This window comes from Xenopus laevis, chromosome 2S (genome assembly GCF_017654675.1).
Source record: "Xenopus laevis strain J_2021 chromosome 2S, Xenopus_laevis_v10.1, whole genome shotgun sequence".
NCBI lineage: Eukaryota > Metazoa > Chordata > Amphibia > Anura > Pipidae > Xenopus > Xenopus laevis.
Window position 1 is genome coordinate 23,653,981 of NC_054374.1, and position 12,044 is coordinate 23,666,024.

A 12,044-nucleotide genomic window follows, 5' to 3' on the forward strand; every position below is an offset into this window, starting at 1 on the left:
ACCTGTATTGATTGTGATGTATGTAACTCCATATGTTCTATGTATATAATTCATGTGATTTAGTTGCATAATCACATTTACTTTGCAGTGCTATGCAATATGTTGGCACTATATAAATACATGTTAATAATAAAATAATAATAATAATAACTAACTATAGAAAGCGTTGTGTCTTCTTAAACTAATAAATAATGAAAATATAATTTGATTCCACCATAGATCCCTTAAAAGAAACAAATTATGCATAACCCTTACCTGGAGTAGTTGTTGTTGTTGTTGAAGCTAAAATTATGAATAAAGTATTGAAACAAATGAAGTATTATTGAAATAAATCATTTTCATGAAAATAAATATAATTAGGCATTAAACCTTATAATTAAGTTAAGTTGGGTTGAAAAAAGACCAAAGTACATCCACATACTAACTAGCTGTAGATCACTATATAGCCTTGGATATTTTGCCTGTTCAAGAAATCATCCAAGCCACTCTTAAAGGCATCAGGGAAATCACTAAACCTTAATCCCTATTAGTCTGTGATCCCTACACTACAAGCCAGTGTTGCATGAGGGGAGAGCTACCTCCTTGCTATTCCTCCTAGTTGGAGCACAGGCTGCTCTTGCTCACTGGTTCTACAGTATTTGCCTCACTTTGGAAGTGGAAGGCAAAAGAGGAAGCCCTACTCTCTGCCCAGCACTTTACTGATGTGTGCCAGCCAATTTGTCCTAAATGCGAACATCTACTGCCAAGCAGTTTTTAGGGGTTTTTTTTGTAGTCTTTCTCTTTAAGGGCTTTTCTGGGGGGGGGGTGTCTTTTAGTTTTCCTAGGAAAACAAAATATTGTTTTATTCAGGACAACCTCAACAATTTGGTGTAAAAAGATATAGGCTTCTAAGTGTCTAATAAAATGGAAAAAAAAATATGTTTCACATATTACAATCACATATATCAGAAACATTATTGATTTTATGTATGAGAAAACAGCTGATTTGGAAAGGTAGATGTTTCTTGAACACACCAAATATATATAGTTTCATGGAGATTTCTCACTTGTATCGATCAAAATCTCTAAGCAGTACACCAAATTTCCAAAGCATCCCTCCACAAAACAGCATACTTCTGATTTCAAGGGCAAACACTCCACTAACAGTAGGTTAACCCTATAAAACAATGCATTATTAGAAAGAGCAGATTCTGGCAAATCAAAAATGGTTAAATACATCAAAGTATGCTACCAACTACCAAGTTGTAATTCTTTCCTAAAATTATAATTTTTTATAGAAATTGGTGTATTTTTTGAAAAATTACCTCAAAGCTTCCAATCTACAGCATTATATTTCCCACAAATTATTAGGCACCAATTTAAAACACCCTGAATATTATTGCAAGGAGTCCACTGAGCAGTTTGATACCCAATATGTATAGGTTTACCTAAGCATGTGGCATATAGGGACCCCAAAGTGTAGACAACCCACTTGAGCTATCAGTTCTGTAATTCCAGATACTGCAAAATCAACATATTTACATAGTTTTGGGGGGGGGGACAAAGGTAGAAAAAAAGTACATCCACCCCAGAAAACCATATATTTTCGGAAAGTACAGATTTCCCCAAATCCAAATTGGGTATGTATGTCTTTTTACTCCAAAGCACCAAACCTCAAACCTTTCCTAAATTCCAAAAATCACCTCAAAATGTCCGTCCACCTTCAGCATCTTTTTTCCACACATACTTTTAGGTGTCAAAACAAATCACCCCATTATGATATATGAAAGCCTAGGGTCCTCTGAACAGTTTTATGCCAATATGTATAGGTTTACTTAAGCACGTGGCATATAGGGTCCCCAGAATGAAGACCCCCCTCCATACGGTCTGTCATTTGAGATACTGCAAAATCAACACATTTACATAGTTTTTGAGTGGGCAGAGGTAGAAAAAAGCAGTTCACCCCAGAAAACCATATATTTTCGGAAACACATTCCCCAAATCCAAATTGGGTATGCATGTCTTTCTACTCCAAAGCACCAAGCCACAAACCTTTCCTAAATATGGCGATTTTGGTGACATTTCCAAAAATCACCTCAAAATTTCCACCTGCAGCATCGTATTTCCACACATACTTTTAGGTATCAAGATAAATCACCCCAAATTTGAAAGCCTGTGGTCCTCTGAACAGTTTCATGTCCAATATGTATAGGTTTACCTAAGCATGTGGCATATAGGGGCCCTAAAATTAAGACCCCCCATATGGTCTTTCATTTCAGGTACTGCAAAATCAACACATTTACATAGTTTTGTGGGGGGGCAAAGGTAGAAAAAAAGTACGTTCACCCCAGAAAACCATATATTTTCGGAAAGTACACATTCCCCCAAATCCAAATTGGGTATGCACGTCTTTCTACTCCAAAGCATCAAGCTGCAACCTTTCCTAAATGTGGCGATAAAGGCAGAGGTTTTTACATCTCTGAAAATTGTTTAAAATATTGCAATTGGCCACATTTATCTCACCCAATTTCTTACATACAATTTGTATGAACAAAGGTCCGTGACTTCGTTTTATGTGCCACAAGACCATGCTAACAACACAAAGACCCCCCCAAATCTACAGTATATATTTTTGGAAAGTACACATTCAGATTAATCCAACAAAGATAAAGATGTCTTTCTACACCAAACTGCAAAGCTTTTCTAAACGTAGAGGTTTTTACGACATTTCTGAAATTCACTTAAAATTATTGCAATTGGCCTCATTTATCTCAAACAATTTCTTACATACAAATGTAAAACACCCTAAATATTGAAGCCAAGTGTCTACTGAACAGTTTGATGCCCAATATGCCCAGATATACCAAAGCAGCTGGCATTTACAGACCCCAAATAAAAAAAGCGCATATGAATTTTCTAGGCTGCCAATTCTCCTTCTATGAACAAAGTTCTGTGACTTAGTTTTATGTGCCACAAGACCATCCTAACATCACAAAGACCCCCCCCCAAAACTACAGTATATATTTTTGGAAAGTACACATTCTGATAAATCCAACAAAGATAAAGATGTCTATCTACACCAAACTGCAAAGCTTTTCTAAACGTAGAGGTTTTTACAACATTTCTGAAAATCCCAAAAAATTATTGTATTTGGCCTCATTTATCTCAACCAATTTCTTACATACAACTGGAAAACACCCTAAATATTGAGGCCAAGGGTCTATGGAACAGTTAGATAGCCAATATGCACAGATAAACCAAAGCAGTTGGCATGTACTGAGCCCAAATAAAAATGGTGCATATGAATTTTCTCTGCTGACAATTCGCCTTCTGTGAACAAAGACCAGTGACTACGCATTGTGTGCCACAAGACCCTCCTGACAGCACAAAGACCCCCCAAAACTATATATTTTTGGAAAGGATACATTCTGACGAACCCAACAAAGATAAAGATGTCTATCTACACCAAACTACCAAACTGTAGAGGTTTTTATGACATTTCTGAAAATCTCCTAAAAATGTTGCAGTTTGCCGCATTTATCTCACACAATGTGTTCCAAAGAAAAATCACCCTAAATATGGACTTCAGAGGTCTACTGAATAGTTTTATGCCTAATATGCATAGATTTACCAAAGCATGTGGTATGTACAGACCCCAAATGAATATGAATTTTCACGCTGGCCAACTCAGCTGCTGAAAACAGACCCCCCGATGTGTTATGTGCCATAAGACCCCCAAACTGTAAAAAGTCCCCCAGAAAATCACATATTTTTGGAAAGAACATATTCTGATGGATCAAACAAGATAAAATGCATCTTTCTATACTAAAGCACCAAACAGCAAAACTATACTAAACTTACATAAGGAACAATAATGCAGGGATAAAATTGCAATAAAGTCACAAAAATTGTGTAAATCAATGAAATAACAAAATAGCTGATCCAAAAGCGTGGCCAAAATAGATTATCCAATAGTCATGCTACCAAAATAAACAGTTTTTAGGGGTAAAAAAACACAAATTGGTAAAATAAAAAAGTTAAAAAATTAAATGTGTATACATGTGTGTAAACTTCCAAAAATTGTGTGACAGTGTGTATATAAGTGCATATAAGTGTATATAAGTGTAAAATAAAAAATGCAAAAAAAAAAGTATTTTTTACTAAAATATGTGTGCAAGAGTGTATAAATGTATGTAAGTGTATGTAAGTGTATAAAATAAAGGAAGTGTGTGCATTGCAGATCAGCAGGAGGTAAGAGAAGGAGGAAGCAGAGCAGCAAGGCAGACGTGCAATCCGATTCATCTGCCTTTTTAAAGTTGGCCCTGCAACAACCCTGTCGCAGGACTGACATGACAGCCCGCCAGCCTTGTTGCCCAGGCGGCTATTAATGCTGCTAAAGCTCTGCAGAGCTGATGCAGAGTACAGCGCCTATAACTGCAAACACTTACATTGTATGTGCTTGGCAGTTAAAGCCCTTGCCTGCCAGAACGTACGCCGTACGTGCTTGGCAGGCAAAGGGTTAAAATAGTGTCGGAGTAGGTTAAAGCAGGACAGTCAGACAAGCGCACTAGTGGAGCCCAATTTCTGGGTTAAAATGGACTTTCACCCAGCAATTAGAGAACAAGGTCCCGACGTGTATATTTTAAACCTCGAGACTCATACAGTCTGATTAAAAGCAATAAGTGAATGAAAACAACACCAAAAAAAATAGAAAGGAATAAGGTCAGAACTACACGGCAGACTTACCTGTGTTGTCGGCGGATCCGACACTGATCGCCAAAACGGATGCGAAAGGAACAAGGTAAAGTAATAGGAAGTTGGATGGTCTCGTAGCTTTGATCTGATGCAACACGACTGTTGAAAATGATGAAAATGCTACAAGCTGCGTCCTCATCCGACACTTTACCTTACTTTACGTTGTTCCTGTCGCATCCAACTCGTCGCATCCCTTTTGGCGCTCAGCGTCGGATCCACCGAAAATGCAGGTAAGTCTGCCATGTAGTTCTGCCCTTAGGTATATACTTACTTGCAGCTGTTGTTGTTGTTGTTGTTGTTGCTATGGTTGTTGTAACTAAAATCAATTGATAAACAATATTGTTCAACTCAACAGATCTCATGGAAATAATCAAAGTTCAACAGAAAATTTTAGTACATAAGGATATTGGTAGTCACCTCAGAGTCCAATGACTATAAATTCACCTGGCTTATATTATTAAGCATTTATATGTTCACAGAGCTCCCTGGTGAATATATCAACACTCTTATTTACATATTATTAAATTATATCTTATCTTATAATAGTGACATGAATCAGACGAGACTGTGGAAGGTGATGTGGAATTGTAATATTGGTGTGTAGGTGCATCTCAGGCCATTTTGCCTGGTCACGTGATTTCAGAAAGAGCCAATGCTGCACTATGGAACTGCTTTCTGATAGGCTATTGTTTCTCCTACTCAATGTAACTGAAGGTGTCACAGTGGGACATGGGTTTTTAATATTGAGTGCTGTTCTTATATCCAGCGAAATATGATGCCAATAGACTTAGATACAGTAGAGCATTCTTTTTTTGTCACTCAAAATATAGGCAGTCATAAAAGTATTACATACATTTCACATGCTGGGTTTCATTCATGCCAGTTTGTTTTGGCAATTTTTAGAAGTACAATTATAGCCAACAAAATGAACAGATTTTGGGACCCTTAACAATATCAACAAAGAAAGTAATAGTAAGAAGAACCTGGAATTACTATTGTTATACCTTAGCCTGGTATGTCTTGGTTTCTGTGTTTACAACTTAAGACTCAACACATTACACAAAATTGCAGATTGGCTGCTTTCACCTGACTGTGGGAAATTTCCAGTCGGACTTATGTTATGTTATGGCAGAAAAATATGATACACATGGGGACCAGGTCTGTTCTTCAATTTGGGTTGTGTTAGATATATAAACATGGTTTTTGTTATTATTCACTTTAGAAATAACCTCTGTTATGGTGGGTATCATTTCTAATTTCCATTTAGACACAAGTATTAGCCTTGCTGCTGTCGTGATATAGTTAATTAATTTCTGGGCTGAGTGCTTAATTTTCAGGATAGGTTGTCACAATTATAAGTGTGTCGGTTTAACAAGTAAGGGTGTTGCCAGTACTGATTGTATGAGATCATTCCTCCAGAATGACTCTATTCGTGGGCATAGCAAGAATATATGGTAGAAGGACCCTGTTCCCTTGCAGCCTCTCCAACATTGCACTTTCTGTTTGCTGAGTGCATACCAGCATTTTGCGTGTGTTATCCCAAATTCTGGCCCATGCTGTCATTGATATTTCCTCCCCCAGAGCCTCTTCCCAATATTACATGTATTTATGCTTAGGAAAAGGATCTTCAGGCAGTGCTACCATCAGTTTGTATTGGTGTGAGATCAAGCCCTTGTATGGGAATGGGGATCTTAAAAACTTTTCATATGGGGTTAAAGAAACCTTCATAGAATTACAGAGAATGGACGTTATAAAGTGCTTAACCTGGAGGTATTCCATAGACCTGTCCCCTTGCCATTTGATTTTTTTTTGCAGTTTGTTATAACGGTAGAGCTTTTTGGTCAAGGGATCTATAAAATCAATAAGTTTGCCCATTTTAGCTGATAACCAAATTTCTTTGTGTCTTTGGGTAAGTCCCGGAGGGAACTTGGGATTGGTCAATACCGGAGTCAGTGGAACGGAGGCCCCGCATATACTGTATTTCTTGTTACATTTGTTCCAGATACTTATTGTGAACCTTATTGTATTTGGTGTGGAATTGTGTAAAGGTATTTTAACTTCAGAAGAGCACATTCTAATCTAATATTATTCACAAATTGGCACCACCAGTGTATTATCCTTTCCTTGTCCTTTATATATTGTAATTGCCAGCGTGAAAGCAAAACACCTTCTAAAAAATGGCAAGTGAGAAAAATTAAGTATGAAGAAAATGACTTCTACTTAAAGTAAAAAATTTTAACACCCAGCAGTTCATTTTCAATGTGTTTAAATGTTGTGATGTTGGTTGTTGCTTTAGCCCCCAGCCCAACACATAAATGATCAATATACAGGTATGGGACCTGTTCTCCAGAATGCTCGGGACCTGTAATTTCTTTGCGTAATTTGGAACTTTATACCTTACGTCTTCTAGAAAATCATGTAAACTTTAAATAAACACAATAGGTTGATTTTGCTTCCAATAAGGATTAATTATATCTTAGTTGGGATTAAGTACAAACTACTGTTTTATTATTACAGAGAAAAAGGAAATCATTTTTTAAAATTTGGATTGTTTGGATAAAATGGAGTCTATGGGAGATGGGCTTTCCATAATTCGGATCTTTCTGGATAACAGGTATCCAGATAATGAATCCCATACTTGTACAAACACAAGTGAAGTGAGACAAATGCAATTTTGAGCACACTTTCCATGCATTTTCACTCTCATTCCAGTGTAATTGCGGTCACAAGGTGGAGTTGTGCCTGATGCAATTGGAGCTGACATCAAAGTTTGAGCAGATACACTTGCAGTTCAGTACAAATTACATGCCATTGTGATGACAATTTTCTAAGCAGAATTACTGGCACTTGCAGTCAAGTGACATATGGGACCTTTAAACACAACCGCACCATGGTGATTAGCACAGGCTGCTTTGGCAACCCTGAAACTACTGCCTGTTTCTGAGGTGGCAGTAGCTCCAGGGTTTTTTTTTTTTATAAATAGGTGCAAAAGTACTTTATTCATAAAGAGACATTATTTATTCATAAAGAGACACTGAGTGCAACTATGTGGATGGATGAGGTTATTTGTACAACTGACTGTGGGGAAATGTGTGGCCTAGAAACTGTAATATATGTTCCTACCGCACACTCGCCTTTCCTCTCACTGCGTTGGTGGTGCTGGTTTCTCCGTTGACCCCGGCCAGGTCCCTTAGCAACAGCAAACAAGAAACGGATCCGCACACACGCTATGATCAGCAGTTGGGGGGACACCCCTCTTTATTATATCACCTCGTGATCAACGTTTCGGGGGGATAAACCTCCCTTCATCATGAAGGGAGGTTTATCCCCCCGAAACGTTGATCACGAGGTGATATAATAAAGAGGGGTGTCCCCCCAACTGCTGATCATAGCGTGTGTGCGGATCCGTTTCTTGTTTGCTGTGGCCTAGAAACTGTGCATGTGGCCATAAATAAGCCTCAGTGTTTCTACAATGTGCACAATGGAAAGTACCTGTACGTGTGTAGCACCATTTAACTCCAACAATACTAGAATCAAAACAGCATCCATTTTGCTTGCATTGCTTCTCTGTTATTCCTGGAAATCCACAGTCTTTTCTCTTATAAGGATCCCCACTGCATTCCAGTTTCTTGAGTGGACCTGCAACAGAAATGGACAAAAACATATGCAGGGTCAGATACATAGCATTTAAAATACTTTTGATCTCTTTATCTGTAAACTTCCTAGCATCAAGCATGTTATTTCAATGTATCCCAATCTGCAGTTAGTTTCCACAGTCTCTAAGAAGGAGACTTGCCCAAATTTCTTTGATTTGATTTAACATGTTAGATATGTATTTCTTGAAGCAGAAATCTGCTTCAAATAAGATTGCTAATCCTTTTCCCCCCCCATCAGCCCATCAGCAGAACAATGGAAAGGTAACCGGATAACAGCTCCATGGTCAGAGCCGGGCCAGACCAGGCAGGCGCCTTAGGCAACCTGCCCGGGCACAGCGCCGGCTAAGAGAGCGCATGCGTGAATTGGTGACCTTCTGCACATGCGCATGTTCACGCTTGCGCAGATCGTAATGTGCACATGAGCAGAAGCGCGAATCGGAGCACGCGCATGCGCGGTAGCACAAGTAGATGCTAAAATGCCACACTTAGTCGGGGAGAGTACCGGACATGGGGTAGGTGACAGAGCATGTACGTGCCTGGCGCCCCCCCCCCAACTTTGTGCCCTAGGCACGTGCCTACTCTGCCTACCCCTAGTTCCAGCCCTGTCCATGGTAAATATAAGAACATGTTGTCTGCTTTCTAGGACCCCCAGTCATGTGACTTGTGCTCTAATAAACTTCAGCCACTCTTTACTGCTGTACTGCAATTTGGACCGATATCACCCCCTCACTCCACTTCAAGCAGCCCATCAGCAGAACAATGGGAAGGTAATCAGATAACAGCTCCCTGGTAGATACAAGAGCAGCACTCAATAGTAAAAATCCATGTCCCACTGAGACACCTTCAGTTACATTGAGTAGGAGAAACAACAGTCTGTCAGAAAGCAGTTCCATAGTGAAGCGCTGGCTCTTTCTGAGAACACATGACCAGGCAAAATGACCTGAGATGCACCTACATACCAATATTACAACTAAACAAATATGCTTGTTGGTTCAGGACTGAAATTTTATATGGTTGGGTGAATTATTTGCAGTGTAAACAGTGTGATTTAGAAATAAAACTACACCATAAAAATCATAACAGAATCCCTTTAACATTACATAGCAACCATATAACATCACATTTATATACATAATGAACCAACCCTGGACTTCTGTCTGTCTGCCCTTCAGATATACAGTGTCTACTAGCAACACACCTAGCTCAGTGAACATGCTAAACACAATCCATTTGAGAGCAATCCAATGTACTAGTGCATTATCCTATCCTATCAATCCCTTCCTTCTAAGCTATGCTGATATAAAGGGCTTACTTTAGGTAAAATATATTTCTTACACTACTTGAAGACATTTTTGTTCCTAAAACACAGTATAATATCTTCTGCTTAAATAAAGGCAAATACCTTCTGAGGCTTTGTAGAAGCACCATTTAACATTAATGATACTGGAATCAAAGCAGCAACTCTTTGCTTTACAGTCAGCCTCAGTAATCGATGGATACCCGCAGTCAACTCTTTCAGCTGGAGTCACCGCACAGTCTTCGTTCCATAAAAACAAAATATTTTAATATGTCATACTGGAAAAATGTACTTTAATGTCACATCTGCATTTGCTACAATGTAGTCATTTGATAATCCTTATATTTGTATATTCTTTATTATTTCCCCTATAATTTCAAATTTGCCAAAACATGGACAATTTGCAAAAAAAGGACATCAAGTTTTGTTCTATTAACTTTGCATTGTTGGAAATTTGTGCCCTTTCAGCATGTGTAATTGCAACTCGTCACCACTTCATTTATTTTTAAAGGAGAAGGTAAGGCTTTGTGCACTTGGGGTGCCAAATGTTAGGCACCCCCAAGTGATTGTATTGACTTACCTGAAACCCAGGGCCGGTGCTCCTATCAGCAGAAAACTGCACCGGCTTCTTCTTTTTTCAAATTTCCCGGGGCAAACACATGCGCAGTTGAATGAAATAGCCGACTTTTTAGTTAAAGTTTGGCTTTTCGTTCAACTGTGCATGTGCAGCAGCGTGAAGGAAAGAGAAAGAAGGAAGAGGATCGCTCTGTGGTGCTCACTGGTATAACCCAGGGTTGTGCTTAAAGGAGCACCAGCCTGGGGTTTCAGGTAAGTCAATACAATCACTTGGGGGTGCCTAACATTTGGCACCCCCAAGTGCACAAAGCCTTTCCTTCTCCTTTAATGTGTTTCTTTGCCAAAATATATAACCACAGTCATTTTTACATCTGATTACCTACCTTGTATCTTCCATTCTAATATCCCATACACATCACTGCTTTATGGCATTAATTTGCCAGTTAGGATAATCAAACTTTTATGCCTATTACATTTGCACAGAAAGGTTATTTCAATGAATTTCATGTGTTTAATTTTTAGGGGCAAAAACTGTAATTGAATTTGCCTTCCTACTGACACCAAATTTTGGTCATAGTTAAACATTTTGAGAATTTTTCTGTTTGTCACTTTTTCTGTTGTCGCTTGTCACTCTTTGCCAGTGGGATGGGTTGTAATGTAAGGATGTGCAATATCCCCATCACTGTAACATTTAAAGCGGACCTGTCACCTACACCAAAAAAACTGTACAATAAAACAAATTAAACATGGAGCCCAAATTTTTCATTAAAACATCCTTCCCCGTAATAAAGGTGTGTAAATGTCTGAGCTGTCAATCATAAATTGCTTGTCCCACCTCTATGCCTGCTGAATCGAAAAGTCAAAGTAACTGACTGCCCAACCTCTATGCTTGAGGCAGAGAGGTGGGGCAGTCAATTAGTTTCACTTTCGATTCAGCAATTCCTATGTTACTGCACTCCCCACATTCCCCCTCCCTCCTAACACTCTATAATTGTGTAGGTCACTGTATATGGGCATTCGGTCCCCCATTCTGGTGCATAAACAAAATTTTGGGGTGCCACACAACTTGTGCTACACAAGAGTGTCCACAAAATGGCTACTGCCTGCGTGCTGTGATTGCGTATTTCCTAGGCCAAAGAAAACAAAATGTAAATAATATTTGTATTATAAATATATTTTATTTTTCTCTACTAACATGATAGAAAATAATTTGGAATTATTTCCTAGGGTGACAAGTCCTCTTTAAAAGGGATTAAGATCTCATGCCTGGTATTTATAGACCAGAACATTTTGGGTTCACTTTTATTTAACTTGTTCATTAATGATTAATGGTATTGTAAGTAAGTATCAGTGTTTGCAAATGACACAAAACTATGCAGCCCAATTAATTCCATCCAGGATGGAACTGTGTAAGTTCTGCAATTTCCTTTAAAATACAAATGGTAAAAGCCACAACATAAATACTGTATAAAAAGTAAATTCATAGACATCTCCTTACCTTGGGCCTGGCCAAAACCTAAGACCATTAGAAAGAAATGAGTACAGAGAATTATGTGCTTCATTTTAGTTGTCTTACCAAAATTACCTACAATAGACAACATCACACCAGCATCTTATATATACTTGCTTTGTGTACTTAAGGAAAAGGTCATTAGTTGCCAAACATTTTTAAAATGAATCATGCACAAACAAAGAAGTGACATTTAAGCAAACATTATAATACTTAATTTGGAAAGGCAGACAGCACATATTCAGATAAATACTTTTATATATTATTCACT

The 12,044-nt window shown here is 38.3% G+C and overlaps 1 protein-coding gene across 1 annotated transcript; it reads right to left on the minus strand.

Moving 5' to 3' along the window:
* Positions 1-238: 238 nt before the first annotated feature.
* Positions 239-11,839, minus strand: LOC121400380 (integumentary mucin A.1-like). Its single transcript, XM_041583293.1, has 4 exons — positions 11,762-11,839; positions 9,793-9,927; positions 8,227-8,373; positions 239-282 (listed from the first exon to the last, which is right to left on the minus strand). Exons 1-4 carry the CDS (start codon positions 11,823-11,825, stop codon positions 239-241), a joined length of 390 nt encoding a protein of 129 aa, XP_041439227.1. The 5' UTR covers positions 11,826-11,839.
* Between the last annotated feature and the right edge of the window lie 205 nt (positions 11,840-12,044).

What these genes read in the sequence shown, in the direction of transcription:
- LOC121400380 (XM_041583293.1), bottom strand. Translation starts at nt 11,825, where the DNA reads ATGAAGCACATAATTCTCTGTACTCATTTCTTTCTAATGGTCTTAGGT. An exon ending in CTTCTACAAAGCCTCAGAAG is followed by an intron (nt 8,374 to 9,792) that starts GTATTTGCCTTT and finishes TTTCTGTTGCAG; the next exon opens with GTCCACTCAAGAAACTGGAA. An exon ending in ATGGTGCTACACACGTACAG is followed by an intron (nt 283 to 8,226) that starts GTACTTTCCATT and finishes TCATAATTTTAG; the next exon opens with CTTCAACAACAACAACAACT.